The sequence below is a fragment of the Phalacrocorax carbo genome, chromosome 3, assembly GCF_963921805.1.
Source record: "Phalacrocorax carbo chromosome 3, bPhaCar2.1, whole genome shotgun sequence".
NCBI lineage: Eukaryota > Metazoa > Chordata > Aves > Suliformes > Phalacrocoracidae > Phalacrocorax > Phalacrocorax carbo.
The window spans coordinates 16,702,291-16,725,911 of NC_087515.1; the positions used below are offsets into that span (position 1 = coordinate 16,702,291).

The window sequence follows — 23,621 nt, forward strand, 5'->3', positions numbered from 1 at the left end:
TGGAAATGATCTTATTTTTAAATAATGCCATGTGTATAAGAGGAGGATAATAAAGCAGAAGATATGCAAACAAATTGCAAATGAGAACAAGCTGTAAGAAAGGTTCATTCTGTAACAGATACATATACTGGCATCTGATAGTTTGGCAAACATATAATAATAAATATTTTATAGATGATATAGCAAAACATTTAAAAATGTGTAGTTTAGGGTGCATAATTATTCAGAGTTAGGAAAAATTCATCAAAATCTACATTCAGGTGGAAAGTAGGTCAGTGGAATAAAAATACCATTGAGATGATAAGATTCTATATATTTTTATTATTAAATTTATTGTTTGTATATTTTTTCTAGTATTTAATCCAAGATGTCTTTAAAGAAATATTTTTTTGCTGTTGTTCCCTAGTTCCTCATTCATCATCCTTATTTTTAAAAAAAAAACCCTAACTAAATATTTTATGCCTAAATTACACAAACAGATTTTCTTTGAAATCTTTCTTGCAAATTGGATCTATGTTCCTGCAAATTAACTTAGAATGCATCATTCCTAAGGTTTTATTTTTTTCATCCAGGAAGCCTATGCCGTTTTAAATACATTTGAAATCGAGGTTACAAAAGAAGAATCAGAAGGAGTTGATACACTCAGATATTCCTTTAATAAGTTGAAGACCAAAGCTGTAAGTACATAAAACTATGTTATTATTTTCCATTTGTTGTCTGGTGCTTTTTTCAGAATATAAATGACACTGTGGGACAAATTGTCACTCTACTCTGTCATCTCACTCTTGCCCTCAGTTGGACACTAGTGTGTATACCTTTGATTAGTATGTTAATATTCTCATTTTATTTTTGTAGAGTTCTTCAATATTTAAATATTAGTGTAGCTTTTAGATATATGCTTAAAACCTGCAAGAAAATGATAAATTTATTATGTGTCTCTACTCTCTCTGCTCTCCTTAATTTCCAGTTTCTGTGTCATTCTTGTCTGATCAGTAAGATTACTACCCTTAGATTATCTGTTTTTAAGAAGTGCATACTCTTCCTGTTCCCTTACCCCTAAGTGATGATGGCACATTTACTTTTATTGCTTAGGACAGTCGTATATCCCTCAGAGACTCAATGTTTATTGACTATTTTCTGTAGTATAAAAGGTTAGAGAAACATGTAGACATTTTGTTGGTACAATTAAGTTAGGTCCTGTCCCACAGATTAATAACTTTGGAAAGGACTCAAGAGAATATTTTACATTTACATTTCATGCAGCTCTTGTTTCTTTCTGTCAAGCTTTTGAACAAAGAACTAGAAAGTTCTTACAGAGAAGTCTGAGCCATCCATGAGGAAGAGGACCGTTACACTTTGGGTTTTGAGAGTCCTTTTGGAGGGAAGGAAGGAAGGAAAACAATAGGATCTTTTTTTCCCCCTTTCTGTGTCCTTTTGTTCCCCCACCCCTTTGTAATGGAACATGTTCACTTAAAGGTGGAGGGGAGATTTTGCTGTGGTTTTTGGTTGGGTTTTTTTCTCTCAAATTTTCACCTCAAAAATTGAACATATAGCACCATGAAAGGAAAAAAAATCTATCTTCAAATAATTGAATTTTGTTCAGACTTTTAATACTTTTTATTTATAATTTTGGTTTATATATAACTCAAATATCAATTCCTGATTTTTAAAGAAATAACTTTTATTTTAATCTTTTGTGTGTCAGACCAGAGTTCAAGATGAGTTGGTTCAAGTTCAGCCCAAATTTAAGAGTAATTTGCTAGAATCAGTTGCAGTTTTTCGGGAGGATGTGTCAAACTTTGAAATGTCATATGAAACGGTAAATGAATTTAGTAGTTACCTGTAAGACTTGTACTTAGTTTTTAAATATTTTTGGTTTGCAGCAGTTGGATGCTAGAATTTTATTCTGCTGAGCTACTGAGTGTTTGATGCCACGGTTGTTAAGCAGTCACCATTTTGGGTCAGGCTTTTTAGTATGAAGAAATAGCAGTGCACACAACTCTGTAAAGAAAGAAAAGAATCCCTGGTGGTACAACTTGCCATAAAATCTTAATTTAGTAATTAATTTAGAAATTAATTTCAAGATTGCAGGACATGTGGTGGCTTCTTTGCTCACACATTAACATTAAAAAAGATGGTCTCAGGTTGCTCACTGGGTTTTGGGTTGGTTTGGTTTTTTTTCAGCAAAAGAACAAAATGTGAAAAATGGAAAGTCTAGTCCTATTCAGTTTAATTAAGCTAAAGAATATTAAATTTCATAAGTTATCTTTTCTTAGATTTACCATTGTAAGTATTGCATTACCAAGACACATAATTTGGTTGGATTTTGACTACCAAATATATGCATTTTGAGGTGACCTGTAAATATACAGTGGTCTTCAGTCACTTTGAGAATTAATATTCAATTTTCGTTAACTGCTTGTTTGAAAGGAAGGACCTATGGTTCCAAGTATTCCACCTCAGGAAGCCAGTAATAGGCTGCAGATCTTTCAGGTAAGAAAATAAACTGTTGCGTTTCCACATAATTGAAATTAAGTCTGCTATTGCTTATCAGAGTAAGTTTAGAAAAAGAGACATTTACAATCTTTGGTAAATACTCTTGGCGGATACTCTGTGTAGTAGTATGTGAACTATATTATAGTTTCTGTCAGGCAATGTTTTCCTTAATGTGGAAGGGTTGATTGATTGGTGTGTAACCTTGCTTCACTCGTCGCATTTTGTGAGCAGAAATTATTGACTAGAAGTAACAAAAGCAGTAAAAGAGGGAAGAGTCAAGTAGAACTACTCTGTAATGACTGAAAATAACTTAGGTTACATATCAGTCATGTAAGGCAATCTTTTAATCATTTAAAGATCACATCTGCCATTAGATAGTTGTCTTTCAACTTGATATTTGTTTGTCATGAACTGTAGTTCATGGATCCATAACCCGTTTTTAATCTATTTTTTTTTAATCCTTCTTCCTTTCTCTGCAAGTTATAGTAACTTGAAGACTTTTTTCAACAGGACTTTTGTCAGTCTCTTACATATTGTATAAACTCTGTAAAATGTAAATTCAAAGTTTGTGAAAAACATTGAGTGACTAACAGAAGGTGCTTAAACCTCCAAATGCACCTAATATGTACTTTAAAATTGCGTGATATTGGTTGAATTGGCTGTATGTATTATTTTGCCAAGAGACTGCTTTGTACTTATGGAGAGTAACTGCCAAAATCATTCTTCTTGACATTTGTCTATGGTGATACATATCCTTTGACAGTAATTGTATTTTTTGGCACTCTTCAGTGGGTTTTTTGTTTTTCAAGCTGGATATTTTACCATCTGATAGATATATCTTCTTTTTTCTTTCCTCAATTATGAGGAATGCGTTTCACATCCTATTTTTAGAAAATGCTTCTTCAAATTGTTGCTTCTTATATAAACTTTCACTATTTGGGTTCAATATATGGATTTGAGTATTGGATTACATGAGAACTGTTCAAAACTTTAGATCAAAAATATTTTCAGGCATTTAAATATGCTTCTAATGGAATTATTTCAAGACGAGTTTAGAACTGTTTTAATGCTTTATTACTAGACAATTTTAAATTAAAACTTATATTATGAACATATTTTCATTTTGTCTGTATGAATCCTGATTTTTTCAGGCTAACTTTGATGAGCTGTGGAGAAAGTATATCACATACTCATCTGGTGAACAGTTGTTTGGGTTGCCTGTCACAGACTATGAAGTTTTGCATAAAGTCAGGTAATATTAAATATGTTAGACAGCCTTAGTGTACACCAAAGAGGGAAGTATTACAATATGGAAGGTTTCCATTGCTTTAAATTAAAAAAAAAAAAAAGTCTAATGAACTTGCCAATAAAACCTAATTGTATTTATTTATTGTGGTAACAAAACCATAGCAGACTATTTTACTACATGTAAATACACTATAAAGGATCAGAATACCAACTCCTAGAAGTATATATACACATATATAAGTAGATGAGTAAACACAGTTTTATGTATTAAGATATAGTACAAAGAATGAACAAGGAAAAGGCAAGGAAAGGTCAGTGTATCATCATATATGAAAAATATAACTAGAGCTTTTATGAAAGTCTGAAGTTTTTGGTCAGTGTACGAATGAGAATCAGATTCTGAAGTTTCTGCACCAGCCATTTCAATGGTTTGATGATGATTCACACCAGATGAGGATCTGACCCTTTCTGGCTGTTTTTACATCAGCATTTTAGTTCAGATTCAGGCTTCCAAAGTAAATTGAGTAATTGTCCCCACTTACCATGCTCTGCTTTGCACTGCAGAGCCAGCTCAGGATACATAAGCTAGGTTCCTTTTGAATGAATGGAAGTTTTGTAGAACCTAGACTAAAGCAAAATTTCCCCCAAATATGTTTAGTGTGGATATTACATCCTTAGTATCAACTGTCTGTTCTTTTTTGTGGATTTCATTTATGAAGTGTTCTTTTCTACATTAAGAAACATAATCTAATTGATCTACCTCATTTTTTGTAGTAATATTACATATACCATGTATTTAACTGTTGTGAGATATCCAAATAGCTGATTGAAATTATTGGTATGATTTTTTTCCCCCCCAGGAAGGAGTTAGGCTTGCTTCAGAAACTGTATGGATTGTATGATACTGTAATAAACAATATCAATGGTTATTATGAGATACTTTGGACAGATGTAGATATTGAAAAAATTAATGCTGAACTTCTGGATTTTCAAAACAGGTATGTTCATAGGCTGACTATAGGCCTGTCAGTCTCACTTCTGTGCCTGGTAAAATTATGGAGAAGGTTATTCTGAGAGTTATTGAAAAACACCTGAAAGACAGTGCAGTCATTGGTCCCAGCCAGCACAGGTTCACAAGGGGAAAGTCCTGCCTAACAGACTTGATTTCTTTTTATGACAAGGTTACCCACCCAGCTGACCCAGGGAAGCCAGTTGATGTGATCATTTTGGAGTTCAGTAAAGCTCTCCATACTGTCTCTCACAGTATCCTCCTGCACAAAATGTCCAGCACACAGCTGGATAAACATGTAATGCATTGGGTGAGCAACTGGCTGATGGGTCAGGCTCAAAGGGTTATAGTAAATGGGTCTACATTGGGCTGGCAGCCAGTCACTAGCAGGGTTCCGCAGGGATCCATCTTGGGGCCAGTACTCTTTCATCTTTTTTAAAATGACTTGGATGCAGGACTGGAAGGAATACTAGTTCAGTTTGTTGATGACACAAAACTGGGAGATGCTGCTGACACTCTCAAGGGCAGAGAGGCCCTAGACAAACTAGACAGCTGGGCAATCACCAACCATATGAAGTTTAACAAGGGCAAGTGCTGGATTTTACACCTGGGGCACAGTAACCCAGGATGTACATACACACCGGGGAACGAGAGGCTGGAGAGCAGCTCTGCAGAGAGGGATCTGGGCGTTCTGGTTGACACCAAGTTGAACATGAGCCAACAGTGTGCCTTGGCAGCCAAGACGGCCAGCTGAGTCCTGGGGTGCATCAAGCACTGCATTGCAGCCCGTCGAGGGAGGTGATTGTCCCGTTTTACTCTGCACTGGTGCGGCCTCACCTCGAGTGCTGTGTGCAGTTTTGGGCACCACAGTCCATTAAGGATATGAAGCTACTGGAGAGTGTCCAGAGGAGGGCCACGAAGTTGGTGAAAGGTTTAGAGGAGAAACCGTAGGAGGAGCAGCTAAAGTCACTTGGTTTGTTCAGCCTAGAGAAGAGGAGACTGAGGGCAGACCTCATCGTGGTCTGCAGCTTCCTCAGAAGGGGAGGAGGAGGGGCAGGTGCTGATCCCTTCTCTCTGGAGACCAATGACAGGACCCGAGGGAATGGCAGAGAGATGTGCCAGGGGAGGTTTAGGTTGGATATTAAGAGAAGGTTCTTCACCCGGAGGGTGGTGGAGCACTGGAACAGGCTTCCCAGGGAGGCAGTCACAGCACCAAGCCTGACAATATTCAAGAAGCATTTGAACAATGCCCTCAGAGATATGGTGTGAATTTGGGGTTGTCCTGTGCAGGGAGAGGAGTTGGACTTGATGATCCTTGCAGGTCGCTTTCAATGGAGGACATTCTATGATTCTATGATAACATTAATTATAACTGATGCTAAATGCAGTAAGAATTAGGTGACTTCAGTAAAGCTATTTGATATATTTAAATACAACACTTCCATGAATAAGGTGTATCATAAAGTAATAAGATTCTCCAAATATGAGTGGAATAACACTATACTTTTAGTTAACCAGCCTTTTACCTGTAGTTTTGATAATCAAAGGCCATTGAAGAGTCAATCTCATTAGCTATATCAACCAAGAGGTTAGGAGAACTGAAAGTTTATTTGTAAAATATAAGTTCTTCAACTAGGGGGATTAGCCCTTTGATTTTTAAGTCCTGGATACAAGAATAAAATTTCTGAGCCTTTTAGAATATCTTATAATTTTTTAAAACATTTCTACCATTTCACATACATTGACAATGCTGAGTGTCTTAAATATTATGGGTTTGTAAAAAAGTTACAAATATTGCAGTAATGCTGAAAGCTTAAAATGGTTTTGACACTGTTGAGAGGATTAGATGTAATTAGCTTGATTCAGACATAGTTTCTAATCTTTTAATTTAACTCTAACATTTTCAAAAGTACTTTATTATTTTGAGAAGAAATATAATATACAAGAATAGGGCAAGGATTATTTTACAGCAGAATAACTGCATTGAGTGCAGTCCTCAACTCCCCTGCTACCCAATAGAGTCCTGTTTATAAGCTTGGCAAGCTCCATCCTAAACCAACTCCAGCTTTCTTGGCACTTGCTTTGCACCCCTAGTCCTCCTATTAGAACAATATTCCAGAATCTTTCATTATTAACCTCTCAAAATAAAGGCATGACTAATTCATGTACATTTGTACTTGTTATTTTAGAGGATATCTATACTGCAGTTATAGGGCAGTGCAGGCCTATTAAACCAGCTTTAAATCAATCTTAGATAATGTTAAAATCTAATTGCTGAAATACAGAGCTCTGCAAGAGCTAAATTATGTTACTCTCTGAAATTGACATTCATTTAAGGTAGGTCAAGTAGAAGTGTATGAAAGGGCAATTACTTTTGTAACTGCAGCAAAGAGAAAAACCTGCAGTATAAATAGTTCTTTCTTAGGCTGTTAAGTACACATCCCATCTATTTACCCATCGTTTCCTTCCATTCTCCATTTTGAGGTGATCTGTGATGTCATTGTCCAACCATGCGTGTGCTCCTCTTTTTCAGCATTCTTGAATACTTTTTTTTTTCAGTCTATTGGATAGTTTCAAATTTCAACAAGGCAGATTTCTCAGAAAATAACCTGTAGTGCCTATGAGTTTTATAAAAGTCAAAACTTCACAGTAGTCCAAAATGAGACACAAATTACTTTTCCCACTCAGGGAAAGGCAGGCAGGTATTAAACATTCTGTTTGACAGCAACCGGGGAGCTAATCAACATAAATGTACTGGCAACCACATAGCGCTAACATCACTCTAAACCGGACACAGACTGCTGTATCCCACCTGATTACAGAAAACATGAAATTATATCAGTGGGAGGTAGGGAGGTAATTGACAAAGGATGCAAAACCAAGGGAGATATGACCTAGGCTTTATTACTTTTCCTGCTAAGGATATACTTTATCATTTATATTAGGACATTCCTGTGGTGGGTCAACAACTTAATTCTTAGTGTGTAGGCTCTGTAAAAGTGTGGTCAAAGAGGTGAGTAGTCATTTAACTGCTTTCCTGGGGTTTTACCACATTAAAAGTACATAACTTTCTTTTTCTTAGTGGATAGTTTCAGGAACAACACTAACCAAAATTAGAGAAGGTGGTCATATATTTCTAATTTTCCCATCTCTCTCCAGAGAGGTGTATTAATATGTGCCATGTGTATTACTGATATTGTAAACTGAAGTAAATATTGTCTTTGTACAATGATTACATATGTGAAATTTAACTGGTTTTGCCTTGGTTTTCTTTTGCCAATAAAGAGCTTTGATGATAAGTAGAAGGTAAGCTATGTTTCAATGCAAACTGCAATATTTCTGTATATTTGCAAAGAACAAATCAGTGGTTAAAACTCTTAAATATTATGATTTGTTAATAGAGCATTTGCATTAGTTATTTTACATAGAAAATGTTGACCTCAGTACAAACTAATTCATATCTATTTGTCTGTTTTTAAAATGTTTAAACAATTCCTATTCTGACAAAAGAGGCATTTCCTACTGTATCAATTTAACTCAACTGCAGGTGCCGTAGACTACCTAAAGGACTCCAACACTGGCAAGCATTTTTAGATCTCAAGAAAAAAATTGATGATTTTAGTGAGTCGTGTCCTTTGTTGGAAATGATGACTGACAAAGCAATGAAGCGAAGACACTGGAATCGTATTGCTGAAACAACAGGACATCAATTTGATATAGAATCTGATTCCTTTTGCCTTCGAAACATAATGGACGCACCAATTCTTAAATTTAAAGATGATATTGAGGTAAGTACCTACATTTCTTTTCTCCTTGTTCATTTTATATTTTCCGCAAAAAATAATATGATTACTTATAAAATGATCACCTTTTTAAATTTTTTTTTCTTCGTTAAAGTCCTTGACTCTCAGTCAGACCACACTAGTTTAAAATAATTTATATTGTGTTTGGAAGTTCTTATTCATTTGATCAAAGACAGAGGTAGCAGCTGGAATCTTTGGACACTTATTTCTACATAATCTCTTCGCATTCTTTCTGGACCTATTTTCTATGATTTTCTTAGCTCTTTTTAAACAGGAAAAAAGTCAGACAAAACTTCAAATGATCATGGTCACCTAATTTTTTAACTCTTTGTTAATTTGTAAGTTAATTTGTAAATAAATCAGAAATTTTAGAGGAAGGCTTCATGCTTACTAATATTTAATATGAATGCTTTTGAGATCTTTGGGGCTTCTTCTGAACCATACAATTTCAAAAAAGCCCCCACATAACCTGAAAAAACTCTTAATGGAGTTTGCAAGTTTTACAGGGCAAATATGCATGCAAAAGCTATTGTTATATTCATACTTGATTTATATGAAAGCATTCAAGGTGATCTGCTTAATTTTGAATTAAGCTCTGATTTGAATAGAATGTTAGACTTTATGACCTTTCCAACTTAAACTATTCTGTGATTTGTGATTCTATAAATTAAAATGTGGTAGGGTTGAGAGTTCATCTGGTGATGAGTCTACATCATTATCCTACACCTTGTAGAAATGATGATTCAGAAATCTTATTATGCAGAAATAACAAAATGTAAAGCTACAGAAATGGTATATCCATGCATTTCCAAGTGTGCACTTTCCAGTTATTCGTACATGTAATTTGAGTGAGTAAAATTGGTAGTGTGATATCTGCATTTGTGTGACATATTTCTATACTATTTTATAAAATTTCATATATTGTTTTTAAATATTCTATTACTAGATGAGTAATATTAGGAAAGATTTATTTTCTGAAGAATGAAGATTCTAAAAAATCGTTCTTTGTTTGCAGGATATATGCATATCAGCTACAAAGGAAAAGGATATCGAAGCCAAACTTTCTCAGATAGCTGACATTTGGGGATGCCAAATTCTGAGCTTTTCATCATTCAAAGGGAGAGGAGAGTTACTGTTAAAGGGAACTGAATCATCAGAAATTATAACATTGATGGAGGACAGTTTAATGATTCTTGGCTCTTTACTGACCAATAGGTACTTCTAAATTGACTGTGTATGGTATTTTCAGAAACTCACTGAGATAGGAACTGTACTGTTATCAGACTAAATCAGCAGTAAATTTGAATGGAGTATTATTTTTTAATGAAAAAGAATGTTACAATGTCTAATGAAAAACTTCATCAAGTGGAAGACTTTTATGTATTAGTAGCAAACTGTTGTCTCAATATATTTGAGTGTAATCAAGCTGGTAGAAACTTTCCACAAGATTCTTCTTGCTCCAAGTGAAAACAGTGGGTTGATCCTGGCTGGACACCAGGTGCCCACCAAAGACACTCCGTCACTCGCTGCCTCAGCTGCACAGGGGAGAGAAAAATACAGTGAAAGGGTCAAGGGTTGAGATGAGGACAGGGGAATCACTCCACAGTTACCGTCATGGGCAAAACAGCCTCAAGTTGGGTAAAATTAATTTAATTTATTACCAGTCAAATCAGGGTAGGGTAACAAGAAGTAAAACCAAATCTTAAAACACCTTCCCCCCATTCCTCCCATCTTCCTGGGCTTAACTTTATGACCAAATTCTCTACCTCCTTCCCCCCCCACAAGCAGTGCAGGGGGATGGAGAGTGGGGATTGTGGCCAGTTAATCACATGCTGTCTCTGCCACTCCTTCCTCCTCAGGAGGAGGCCTTCTCACACTCTTCTTCTACTCCAGCATGGGGTCCCTCCCGCAGGAGGCAGTCCTCCACAAACTTTTCCAATGTGAGTCCTTCCCACAGGCTGCAGTTCTTCATGAACTGCTCCAGTGTGGGTCCCTTCCACAGAGTGCAGTCCTTCAGGAGCAGACTGCTCCAGTGTGGGTCCCCTGTGGGGTCACAAGTCCTGCCAGCAAACCCACTCCAGTGTGGGCTCCTTTCTTCATGGGGCCACAGGTCTTGCCAGGAGCCTGCTTCAGTGTGGGCTTCTCACAGGGACACATGCTCCTTCAGGTATCCACCTGATGCAGTGTGAGGTCCTCCCAGGGCTGCAGGTGGATGTCTGCTCCACCGTGGACCTCCATGGGTTGCAGGGGAGCAGTGTGCCTCACCATGGTCTTCACCACGGGCAGCAGGCAAATCTCTGCTCCAGTGCCTGGAGCATCTCCTCTCCCTCCTTATTCATTGACCTTGGTGTCTGCAGAGTTGTTCCTCTCACATATTCGCACTCCTCTCTTCAGCTGCAGTTCTGCCCTTGTAGTTGTTTCTCCTTAAATAAGTTATCCCAGAGGTGCTATCACCATCACTGATGGGCTTGGCCTTGGCCAGCAGTGGATCTGTCTTGGAGCCAGCTGGCATTGGCTCTGTTGGACACATGCAAAGCTTCTAGGAGCTTCTCACAGAAGCCACCCCTGTAGCCCCACTGCTAACAAAACCTTGCCATGCAAACCCAATACAGTGAAACAAGTGTTGTCTGGGTTTTTTTTTTCACCATTGTAAGTATTTATTTTTAAATAGTTTTATTTAGAATTAAATAATTTCTGCTTCTCCTCCTTTTTTAGATACAGTACACCATTTAAAAAAGAAATTCAGAGCTGGATTTATAAACTAAGCAGCTCTACAGACATAATTGAAGAATGGCTGGTTGTGCAGAACCTCTGGATTTATCTTGAAGCTGTTTTCGTAGGGGGAGATATTGCAAAACAGTTACCCCAGGTAAAATTTACAGTGCTTTCCTATTATTGTGCTTTAAGAGCTATCTGTGTAATAATTTCCAACAGATTATGCTGTGAAACTACTTATGTTTTTGCTCTGTATAGGAAGCAAAGCGTTTTCAGAATATTGACAAATCATGGATAAGAATAATGCAACGTGCTCGTGAAAACCCAAATGTAGTTTACTGCTGTGTCGGAGATGAAACTATGGAGCAACTTCTCCCTCATTTACATGAACAGTTGGAAGTATGTCAGAAATCACTTACAGGGTATGAATGGTTTCATTTTTAATACATTATTAATTTTAAAATATGAAATATTAATAGTATTTCAGTCTTACTTTCACTCTTATGTAGAAAAAATTGAAGTGCTAAAAAATTCTAATAAAAATCCTGTTCAATTTTAAAGGTACTTAGAGAAGAAAAGACTACTGTTTCCTAGATTCTTTTTTGTTTCTGATCCTGCCCTCCTTGAAATTCTTGGACAAGCAAGTGATTCTCATACAATTCAGGTAGAACCTTAGCGATATTTTTTTTCTGCTTATAACAAAAAAAAAAAAAGAATATGGAAAAGCATTTAATTAATTAAAATGTGACCATTTTCCTCCTATAAACTTTGAGAAAAATTTTTGTTTCTTGCTCTTTAGTTTTTAACAAAATATGAAATGGATTTGTGTAATTTTAAAAAGTCTTCAGAATTCGTAACAGTAGAATATGGTCCCATCAAGTGATTTGCTGCTTGGTCCTTTCACAACTAAACTAACAGAGCAGATGCTATGAGACTTCCCTGTTTTCCATATTGCAAAATTTGTCCGACTAGTCTGGATTGTTACTGAGGGTTGGTTGAGACAAAATAGTTGATCTCACACAATAGCTGGTGTCTGTTCTGCTACATCACCACTGGAAACTGTAAAAAAACAGCAAATGGGGATAAAATCCTACACAGTCATTTCTGTAATTATCACCTACAGATGCCCTGAAATTAATCTGTAGGTTCAGATGAACCTTTGCAGGATAACCTTATTGAGATCTTGAGACTTCTTTTCTGTTTGCTGAGTTTATATATTTATATTGAATGACTTCTGAATTATCCTTACAGCCACATCTGCCTTCCATATCTGACAATATAAATGAAGTAGAGTTTCACCCAAAGGATTATGATCGTGTATTGGCAGTCATATCAAGAGAAGGAGAAAAAATTCCAGTAATTCTTTTAATTTCTTCCCCCCCCCCCAATGTTGTTAATAGATAAATCATTCTATTCTTGAGCGTATGTGTGTTTATTGAAATTAAATCTGTAGTTGTCTTGAATATAAATTTAGTAACTAGTAACTAAGGTTCTTGAACAGAACATTGGTAATTAGGTTCTGTTTTGTACCTTTTACTTTTATTAATTTTTCAGTTGGACACTCCAGTGATTGCAAAAGGACCAGTAGAAATTTGGTTGCAGGATTTATTGCATGTGCAGCAGATATCATTGCATGGCATAATTAGGGCAGCATATTACCAAATTAGTGACCCAGGATATCAGTTGCTGAATTTTCTTAATCACTTCCCAGCACAGGTGAGATTACAGGATGTAGATTTGTGTGTGCAGTCTGGGTTGGGGAGGTGAGATGTAAATAGCATACAGGGTTGTCTATATGAGGAAGTTTTCATGGAGGAAACAAGGGTATGGAGCTACTCATTAGAAGGCAATCCTTAATGACTTCAATTTTGGTACCTTATATATAGCATAATATTTTTCTCTTAATCTACTTTAAAATTACTTTTTTTCTTCTCTTGGAGAATATAAAGTAGAGTTTATATTTTCTGTGATGGATATTGAACCCCTTTCAGTTGCAAATAAAGTTTCATGTGCAGATTGATTTTTCTCTCATAATTTAAGATTACAAGAGCTGTGGCTATGATTATATATACATGTTAATATATTTCTCATTATGATAATGCAGTCCTAGTAGAAGCCTATCTTGAAGGATTCTGGTTTGCCTAGATACGCCTTCATCTTACTGATAATTCATAAATTTCATTAGCAAGTAATGAATTGTTTCCCATCCTGTACAAATTCTAACTCTAATTTGCTAATCAGTATGGTGCTGGGTGTGATTTTTTTTTTTTTGACAGAAATCCTGCAATTATTAAAACTGGCCAATACGTTGCTAATTAAAAAAAATCAGTACACTTAAATATTTAATAGAATTATCTTAAAGCTGTATTTATGACATAAATGTGTATTATCTAGCAGTATTTATTTTAAAGTCTACTACTTTTCTTTAAATAAGTAAGGACCGTCGGTCTTGTTTACATGTCAGACATTTTGAAGTGGCTTTATTACCATCTGCAAAGATCTTCTTTCCTATCCAAATGTTGCTAATACAAATGTTTTTAAGTTCAAGGAATTATTTGTGTTAGAAGGGGCAGGGGTTGGGGAGAAGAACAAAACAGATTTTGGCCAACAAATTTAAAGTACACAGAAAGAAAAGCTGTGTTACAGGACAGAGAAGAAATTGGGCAAAATACTGACAAATATTTGAAATGTTTCCTTCAAACTGCCTTTTTCCTGTCTCAGAAGGTTTGGTTATAGGTAGCATGAAAAAGTCACAACAAGACTTTTTTTCCTTTGACTAATCAGTCATTCTAAAATAAATTTGTTTTAGACCCTACTGATGATAGCCTAATGATTCTAAAATGGTGTGAGATTTCGTGCTACACAATCTCTGTATCCATAAATTCACTACAGGTATAGAGGAATAGAAAAGTCGAAAGAGTGGGTTAGTAAAATTTTTAGGTCTTGGTACTTTGTGAATGTAGAAATGTGGGGGGAAAAGGTATTGATCCAGTCCGCATCTATCCTGTGTTGTCACGGGTGTGCCTGATATTGTAAATCAAAATTAATCTGAGACTGTAGTTTACATGCAACTTTCTGTAACTCTCTAGACTGGATTTGGATTTGGAAGCAAACCAACTTGTAGTTCAATGTGCTCTAGGCTGTTCTCCAGTAATGACACCATGTTAGAAAGATAGCAGTCCATCCCACGTTCAGTAGAAATGCACAGCATTTTTTTAAATGTTCTTTAATTAGCTACAAATTGACAATGGAAAATTTTCAGAACAACTTCTCCCCACAACTAAAGACCTGTTTATGTTTGTGATACTGGAGTACACTAAGCGACTGTAAGTGAAACTGAGAATCGTCCTTAATTTGTGTGTATCTCAGTATGTGACAAATTTTCATAAAAGTTTTAAGATGTTTTTTTCAGGAGTTTCTAGTACTACAGCAGAACCAAATAACTCAGGTACAGTATCCTGGTGAGATGGCATCATGCTGGGTGTAGTGATAATTTGGGACTCTCAACACCATAATTTATTGTTCCTGTTATACCTTAGGCTTCTAAACAAGGCTAGTGTTCAGCATATGATTCTTTTGTATTTTTTTCACATATTAAATTTGTAGGTTGGATTACTGGGAATTCAAATGTTGTGGACACGTGATTCAGAAGAAGCTCTACAAAATGCTAAAGAGGACAGAAAAATCATGCAAGTAACCAATGAGAGATTTCTGGAGATTCTGAATATGTTAATTAGCCAGACCACACATGACCTTTCAAAGTTTGACAGAGTGAAATTTGAAACGCTTATTACCATTCATGTGCATCAGCGTGATATTTTTGATGATTTGGTAAAGTACAGATTTTGATTTCTGACAATTAAATGCATTTCTGTCATAAAAATTTTTTCTTACAAGTGGTAGCTACAGTTATACATGTATACGCATGTGTTTGTAAGACAGAGATGTCCATAATCTAATTGTAGTAAAAACAGTACATTTTTTCTTGAACTAGAATAAAATCCATCAGTCCTGTCGTATAAATATTTACTCCAAAGCTTTACACTTAGAATATTACAATTTTCCACTTCTTCCTACGGAATTGTTTTGATAGACAAAACCCTTTTAGTCTGTCCTTTCTTTGAAAACCTGTTGTATTACTCTTATTTGCATGACTAAAAAAGTTGAGTCTGCTGAGGGTGTTGTAGCTTTATCGTCATCCTCATGGCTTGTTACAGAATCTCAGTAGTTCGCACTTCAGCTCCACCCCTTCTAGAGTTACAGCAATGATAGCAACATCTTCCATATCTCCTCGTTTCTTCTTTCTGTCTCTCCTACTCCCTCAGAGAGCAGGCTACTGGGATTCTCTTTCTGGTTTCGAAGGAGAATACATGGAAGACAAGCAAACAAAAAACCCTACTAAAGTCAACAGATAATGCCAATCTTATCCTTGAACATTTTAGACTCTCTTAAATTGTTTACATTCTTTGAGGAATGCCATCCCTCAACATTACATCTCTCACATATTTTTACTGCTGCTGACACAAGCTTATTAGATTCTACAAAATTTGCCTTCCATGCCTCAATCATATCCTTCTTTCATCATGCTCTTTGTTCCAGTGTGTTTGGTGGATTTAGCAGTGTGTTGTTTGCCAATTTTACTTGGAGGGTGGGCTGTACCACCAAAGCCATTTATGATTTATTTGATTAACACATATGTTGTAGAGATCAGGTTAAGTGATCAGGACATTTTTTAAATATCAGTTTAGCATATATCTGAACATATTATGTAATGCTTATACGTATTTCAGTTTACTTACTTAGGAACTTTAACCTGAATAATCACACATTATTCTCATACAAATAAGCATTTTAGCACAGTTATCAAAGACAATAAGAATGGATTCTCAGTTATAACATAAACACTTATTTACTTTCCTTTAAGGTAAAAATGCACATCAAAACACCAACTGATTTTGAATGGTTAAAGCAGTCTAGATTCTACTTTAAAGAGGATGTGGATCAAGTCTTGGTATCCATTACAGATGTTGATTTTGTCTACCAAAATGAATTTCTGGGTTGCACTGATCGTCTGGTTATAACACCTCTAACAGACAGGTTAGAAAACTGATTATACATAATGAATAATTTTAATATATATAGTGTTTATTAAACATATATCTCCAGAGAGGTGCATTCTGAATTATGTCCTGTGTGGGATAGGTTGTTCATGAAAATCTTCTCGTACATTTGCTTAATCATACTCTTTTAGAAAAGGTAAAATAAGTGTCTCACTGATTTGTATACTTAGTAATTCCTAGAAAAGTTTTATCACTGCCCAGTCTTAAAAAAAGATCTAGTAACAGAAATTAGTAATTTTAAGGTTATATAGTAATGTATAGTTTAGCAGTATTTCTATACTGAAGTAAAGATTAGGTCAAATATTCAAAATTCTGTAATAAGGGATCCTATACAGATTTTGTGTCCTGAAAAGTCTAAGACAACCAGTCAGTGTCTGTTGTCTTTTTAGTACTAGGAAACAATTTAGGCTTGTCTGTTAGAATCTAGATGTTGACAAAGTCCCAGCTGTATGCATTCGCTTGCCATTCTTTTGTAGCCAGGCAAGCAAATGACCGTTAATTTTGTTTCAAATATGGCTTAACAATGAGAACTATTTTTCTTTTTTCCTCTTGGGAATTTTTTGGCCAAAGAAATTTATTTGCCATTCTTTGACAATTCTTGTCAAAATTCTTCCTTCATTTATTCCTTTCTTGAGAAGTCACTTCTGACCAAATGGGAAAATTGTAGGCGAAAAGATACTTCACTTGCAAAAACATCCCCTCGAGAACCAAAAATAATTTCCATTCTACAGCCATTCACTTTGCTACCTATGTGGAGTATGTGACTGTACGGCTTTTTGAACACCTTTATTTCTCCAAAAGAGGTAGGACTGCTGTGACAATATGGAAAGTTCAGTACATTTCTGCAGTGAACTGTACTGCCCTCAACAATCAAGTATTTTTGATGCAAAATTTAGATTCTACCTGAAAATTTGCCTTGACCCCAACAGAACTATGCAAGTAAAACCTTTGTCACTTTAAAGTTTCTTACTGTTGGAAAGCATCAAGGTTCCTGCAGTGCAAGTTTGGCGTAATATATTATAGTGATTCTAGTTCTGTAGGAACTAGTTAGTTATTAAACTCTGTTCAATTATGGATTAAAACCAGAAGTACCTTAGTTAGAAATGCTTCTCAAGTATGTTGAGTTGATTTGACAGTGAAGATATCCCATCATTTTTATAGGAACTTTCTAATTAATTCCTTTAGTGTTCCATACTTTTTCATGAATGATAATTGTAACTAAGACTCATATATAACAAAAACACTCACCTAAGCTTTTTAAGACTTTTTTTTTTTTTTAATAAAAAGTAAAAAAAAAGGTAAAGCTTAGGTTTTTTTTCTTAGAACTGTAATGATTTTTTTACCCATAATTGTGGAAGGGGCCATATATCCTTAGTCTTTCACACTTGAGGATTTAGACAAAGGTAACCTAACCTAATGAAATGTATACAGGTTAGGATACTGCAGAATATGTTGAGGTGGCAGCATTCAACAGCAGAATCTGCTCTTTATAGCTGCAAAAAGAGTGAATGACAAATTCCTTTATGTGGTGTGCATTCATTTTTTAGCTCCTCTAATATTCACAGTTTGTAACAAACTAGATTAATACTGGATGAAAATTTTTTCTTTTATAAGTAATAATTAAATGCTGTATTTTGTCACTCTTACCACTCTGAACTGCCTGCACTTACGGAAATCAATGGAACTGCTTTATGAAGAAGTAGTGTTTCAACATAAGAGTGTAAAATCTATCGCAAACCTCATTGTTATCTTATATATACGCTCATGTATCTTTCATATGACTTAATAAATTAATATGGATTAACATTTATAGGTGCTATATAACTTTAGCGCAGGCTTTGGGAATGAACATGGGAGGAGCTCCAGCAGGACCAGCTGGAACTGGTAAAACAGAAACGACGAAAGACATGGGAAAGGCTCTGGGAAAATATGTAGTAGTCTTTAACTGCTCTGATCAAATGGACTTCAGAGGTTTGGGTAGGATTTTCAAAGGTAAGACTTTTTCATGTAGGATAGAAGAAACCCCCACGGGTCATTTAGCAGATGCAGTTAGAACAGGTTGCTCAGGACCTTATTCATGTTGGGCTTTAGGTATCTGCAGGGATGGACGTCCCACAAAACCTCTGTGGCCCTGTTCAAGTGTTTGACCATCCTCATGGTACCATATTTTTATACTTCCATTGATTTGGAATTTCCCATGTTGAAACCTGTGTCCATTGTCTTTTCTTCTTCCACTGCACCTCTGAGAAGAGCCTGGCTCCAATTTCTCAGTGCCTCCTGTTAGCTCGTTATGAACAGCAATAGGCTTTCCCCTTAGCTTGCTCTTCAGGCTCAACAAATCATATTCTCTCAGTCTCTCCCTCTGTGTCACGTCCTCCAGCCACTGACCATTATGGCAGCCATCTGCTGGACTTATGCAAATATATCAATGTCTCTCCTCTACTGGTAAGGCCCAAACTGGATACAGTGCTCCAGCTGCTATCTCAAGTGCAAAGTACAGGCAAACAATTATTTTCCTCAGTCTGCTTGCTATACCCTTGCCCAATATGCAGCTGGCTTCCTTTGCTACAAGAGCATAGTTCTGATTCATGCTCCATTAGTTGTTAAGCAGGACACCAGGTCATTTTCTGCAAAACTGCTTTGCAGGTGGTCAGCACCGAGCCCGTACTGCTGCATGGAGTTCTGTTCCAGATAAAGGAACAAGAACCACATGGGGCTTCTGTCAGCTCATATTTTAAAGTTATTGTATTATATGTAATAGTATGTATTGAGAAGCAAGGTGAAACTTTTTTTTTTTGCAAGCAAATGATTGTGGCATAAAAGTGCCTGAAGCTGAGGGTTTATAAACATATTGTCCCTTTGAAAGTCAAGCTATTCAAATTTTTAAACAATCCTTGAGTATGTGACAGAATCCCTTTAAAGTGATTTAGTCTTAACTGCGTAATAATAATATATACTGCATGCATTGGATAAGTTTTTCACTGTTAAATATCTATCTTTCAGTGTACATGAAAGAAACCTACTGCCTACTGGTACTTCAATATCATTTGGAAAAAATGCTGCTAAAAATTTTCTCATAAAAAGCTGCTACAGGAACAAATATTCTCTTAGCTGCTACTAAATACATGTTACTTTTCCAAACTGAAATTAGGCACCTGTAAAGTTAATGCTTTATGAAAATGTTATTGTTATTAATATTGTGCTACTAGATTTATCTTTCCATTTTCTTTCTCTGTCTTCCTTTCTTTCCTAGACAAACTCACACAGAGCATTGTCCACTCTTTGCATGTTGTTAATATCCTGTACCTTTACATGAAAAACTTGTAGTTTAGTGTGGACTTAAAATGGTAATGCTTATCCATGGTGATCTATGCTCTAAGATCAGTATTTTCTGTCTTGTGAGATTCAGAGTTTTATTTAAACTCCTAGTTAGTGCAAAAATAATTTCGATTTTTAATTTTAACCTTTCTGATTTATAAGAGGCAAGTTAAAGTAATTTAAAAGCATTGTGAAGGCTGGAAGACCCAAATGAGAATAAAATACTTGAGGTGGTTTTTGTTGTAACACCTAAGGCATTTTGTTTTCAGATTAATAATACAATTTTTGCAAATTGAATTGCTGCTTTACAATAAATGGCTACATTCACAGAAGGATCTGGAAGAAAGATCTGCCAAATGCCCTAAGATATCAAAAGGTTTTTTTCTGATTTTGATTCACTTTTAAGCATTTTGTATAAATGAAATATTAATTCGGATTGATATGGAAATAGTCAGGTGGATTGGAGGAAGACAGGCCTTGGCCACAAGGCAATAAACCCCCCCTGATCTTATTTAATTATTTGAAGGAAAAGTCATCTAGTTAAGATATTTCAAATATGCATGAAGAACAATAGATAATACATTTTTCTGTCCCTGTTTTAGGTCTTGCACAGTCTGGATCTTGGGGATGTTTTGACGAATTCAACCGAATTGAGTTGCCTGTTTTGTCAGTAGCAGCACAGCAAATCTATATTATTTTAACAGCAAGAAAGGAAAGAAAAAAGCAGTTCATTTTTTCTGATGGAGACTGTGTAGATTTAAATCCAGAGTTTGGGATTTTCCTAACAATGGTAAATGTAGTAATAATTCCAGAGAAGTGACAAATTATGCCATATACATGTTAATTAAATGGCAAGGTGAAAATAACTGATTTTATTAATTGACACTTGCTATGGAATTAGACTAAACTGCTGAAACATATAAATAATCTGATTGTCATGACTTGCATGCTTTCAGTTTTATTTTAAGATTATTGAAAAGGTTTATAATTACATCCCTTCATTACTGAATTGCAATTCATTGTGTAGATTAAGAGTTTGGTCAAACTTCTAGAATTCTCTGTGCTCACTGAGAGGACCCTTAGCTTGAAATGCTTTAATAGTATTAGTGAGAAAGATACTGTAGGAAAAAAAAAAAAGAACACTCACTTAAAGCATGAGATATAGGAAAGACATTTTTCAAAGTCGTATGTCTCATGTAATGGGTACTTTACATGTGTATATATGAAAAGAATTCTTCAAGCTTATTTACAGAAGACAAGTATGATGATTCTGGAATAAACCACTCTCCTTGTACTGTGGTGACAACAGGTCTTTTGAAAACCTGTGCTAAAAATTATCAGATCCTTTCATTTGTTGGTACAGGATGCGTCTAAACTGCTAAATACTATGCTGGATGTAAACTTTTGGCCTTCTGTGGTAAATGGGCCCATTCTGCTCTGTATGTCTATCCTGGAATGGGCGCAGGCGTTACGACAGAGCTGTGGTTCTTGTATCATGAAGTTTTTGAGTGGTATCTGAGATACATTGTTGCCTTTCTTATAATGACTACTTGTGAAAAAGACTTGCAGTGTATATAGATTGAAGTCAGGTCCCACAGCTGAATGGATAATCTGTGCAAAAAAGGTATGCAAGGCAGTACGTATAATTTTACACCAGTTACCAACCATTACCCAAGGGAGAAACAGACTCCTCGATTTAGAATATTAACATTCCAAGTATGTTGTCTTGTTGCCATAGGGTTTCTGAGACTTCATAGCACTAATTCCTGTAATCTCATGTTTCCTAATGCCAAGGCAGATGTCAATCCAAGGTGACTTTATGGGAAATTAAAATCTTCACCTGCTTGTTTGAGTGCAGGATAATAACTGAGGAGGTCATAAGTATCTTTTGACTGCTTCTAATTTCTTAAGTGTCAGAGTTATTCCTCATATTGGCAGCAAGTTTCCAAAAATCTTCTATTAGTAAAACCTTCTTGGTTATTAAAATATTCTGTCATATGATTTTGTTGTAAAGTTTTCATGTTTTCATTTTGTTGACTGTGTTGTTTTTACTGTGTCATTAAAAAATCTTCTCTGTGTATTCCTGAGCCATTTTTAAAACCAGTTCTGTCACTAAAGAGAATTACAGTTTCTTATATGATTATTACTTCAGTGTCTAGATTTCACGCACAGACTATTAAATGTTCAGTGAGATTCTGTACTTTAAGGCTAGCCTTTTAGACACAAGAAATAGGAAAGGACATCCTCATATTTCTTCACTGTAGACTGCTTATTATTACTATTATTTTGGTTCTTGCTAGACACCGAATTTTTAATGTGTTAAAAAACCCCTACCTCTTCTGCAAAATGGTAATGATGACTTTATTTACATTGAAAATACACTAGAAGAAATCAACCAAGTAGATTGTATTCCATGAAATTTTAAAATTACAATTGCTGACTTGTTACAATAAAGAAATTCAGTTACTGCTCCGGCAATTATGCATAGGTTATTAAATTTGTAGTTATGGTTGAAGTTTTTTTTCTTCACATATTAACCATTAGTAGACAAGAGTTCTAACCCTGAACAGATCTAGGTATTTATGTATAAATTTACTCTTACTGAACAGTAAAAAGGATGATATTTTGACTATTGTTAATAATAATGCAGTATGTTTTCTTATATAGAATCCTGGATATGCTGGACGTCAAGAACTACCAGAAAATCTCAAAATTCAGTTTAGAACTGTTGCAATGATGGTTCCAGATAGACAGGTACAATTACTGATGGAACTGAAAGAAAAAATGTATTTTACTTGGCTTACCTATCCTCAGAAAAACTAATGGAATTTATTAAAAAATTGCATTTCAGATAATTATAAGAGTTAAGCTAGCAAGTTACGGATTTATTGATAATGTGGTCTTGTCTCAGAAATTCTTTGTTCTTTATAAACTTTGCGAGGAGCAGCTCACTAAGCAGGTAGCGTTTTGTATCCCCTTCCTCTTTGTCTTCATATTTACACAATACAATCCCTTAGGTTTTGGTTTGTGCAGATTGTTTTTGAAGCATCACTTTTACGCTTTTTACAAAATATTGAAGTAGTTTAAATACAGTTCAAAGAAATATCTCTACAAACTTTTTTTTACAAATAACTGTGTTAATTCATGTTTATGTAGTCACATACACACATTTGTTTAATTGTTAAAGAATGATAGTTTGAAGTTGCAAGTGCATGAGGTTCTGTGCCTGAACATGGCAGCCCGGTAATAATTAACCTGGTCGTGTAATTTCTCCGTAAGAATTATCTCGGGCTACAGGAAGTAATTGGAAATTGGAAACCACAGGAGGAACGTCCCAAGTTTTATTTAATCTGCTTTGTTTGGAGGTCTTGGCTTTAAGCTGCCTTGGTTGGAAAGACCCAGTCTGGAGTGGAACTATTATTTTTTGTTTAGAACCCTGCTATAGGGATTTACAAAATAATTGCTATATGGCATTATAAATGGTGAAGTCAATTACATTTGTATTAGAAAAGAAAAACCTTTTAACCTCCCCTCCTGAAAATAGCCTAATTATCCTTCATTTATTTTAACAGAATAATTCCTAAACAACAGGAGCAATTCCCATTGTAGGTACCTTTTCCATGCAACTATACTATACAATACGCAACTAAGCTTTGATATACTGATGAAATAAAGCTAGAGAACTTGTTACTCATGCATAAGCCTTTTTCTACTCTCTAGGTCCACTATGACTTTGGTCTGAGGAATATCCTTTCCGTATTGAGGACTCTCGGATCTCAGAAAAGGGCTAGGCCAAATGAAAGCGAATTAAGTATTGTTATGAGAGGGCTAAGAGATATGAATCTTTCTAAGCTGGTAAGAATCTAATTTAATATTTTAGCACCATGTATAGGCAAATCTACTGGATATTTC

The 23,621-nt window shown here is 35.4% G+C and overlaps 1 protein-coding gene across 1 annotated transcript in view; it reads left to right on the forward strand.

The window, feature by feature from the left end:
- The window catches only part of DNAH8 (dynein axonemal heavy chain 8), a 138,729-nt gene that overhangs the window by 38,706 nt on the left and 76,402 nt on the right, over positions 1–23,621 (forward strand). The window contains exons 26-44 of the mRNA XM_064448596.1: positions 573–677; positions 1,706–1,819; positions 2,431–2,493; positions 3,648–3,748; positions 4,605–4,742; positions 8,301–8,541; positions 9,572–9,771; positions 11,272–11,425; positions 11,530–11,693; positions 11,833–11,935; positions 12,523–12,627; positions 12,826–12,987; positions 14,878–15,102; positions 16,196–16,368; positions 18,205–18,383; positions 20,312–20,499; positions 22,377–22,463; positions 22,561–22,668; positions 23,430–23,564. Of these exons, the coding sequence (XP_064304666.1) occupies positions 573–677; positions 1,706–1,819; positions 2,431–2,493; positions 3,648–3,748; positions 4,605–4,742; positions 8,301–8,541; positions 9,572–9,771; positions 11,272–11,425; positions 11,530–11,693; positions 11,833–11,935; positions 12,523–12,627; positions 12,826–12,987; positions 14,878–15,102; positions 16,196–16,368; positions 18,205–18,383; positions 20,312–20,499; positions 22,377–22,463; positions 22,561–22,668; positions 23,430–23,564 (2,745 nt within the window). The remainder of the gene's footprint in view (positions 1–572; positions 678–1,705; positions 1,820–2,430; positions 2,494–3,647; positions 3,749–4,604; positions 4,743–8,300; positions 8,542–9,571; positions 9,772–11,271; positions 11,426–11,529; positions 11,694–11,832; positions 11,936–12,522; positions 12,628–12,825; positions 12,988–14,877; positions 15,103–16,195; positions 16,369–18,204; positions 18,384–20,311; positions 20,500–22,376; positions 22,464–22,560; positions 22,669–23,429; positions 23,565–23,621) is intronic.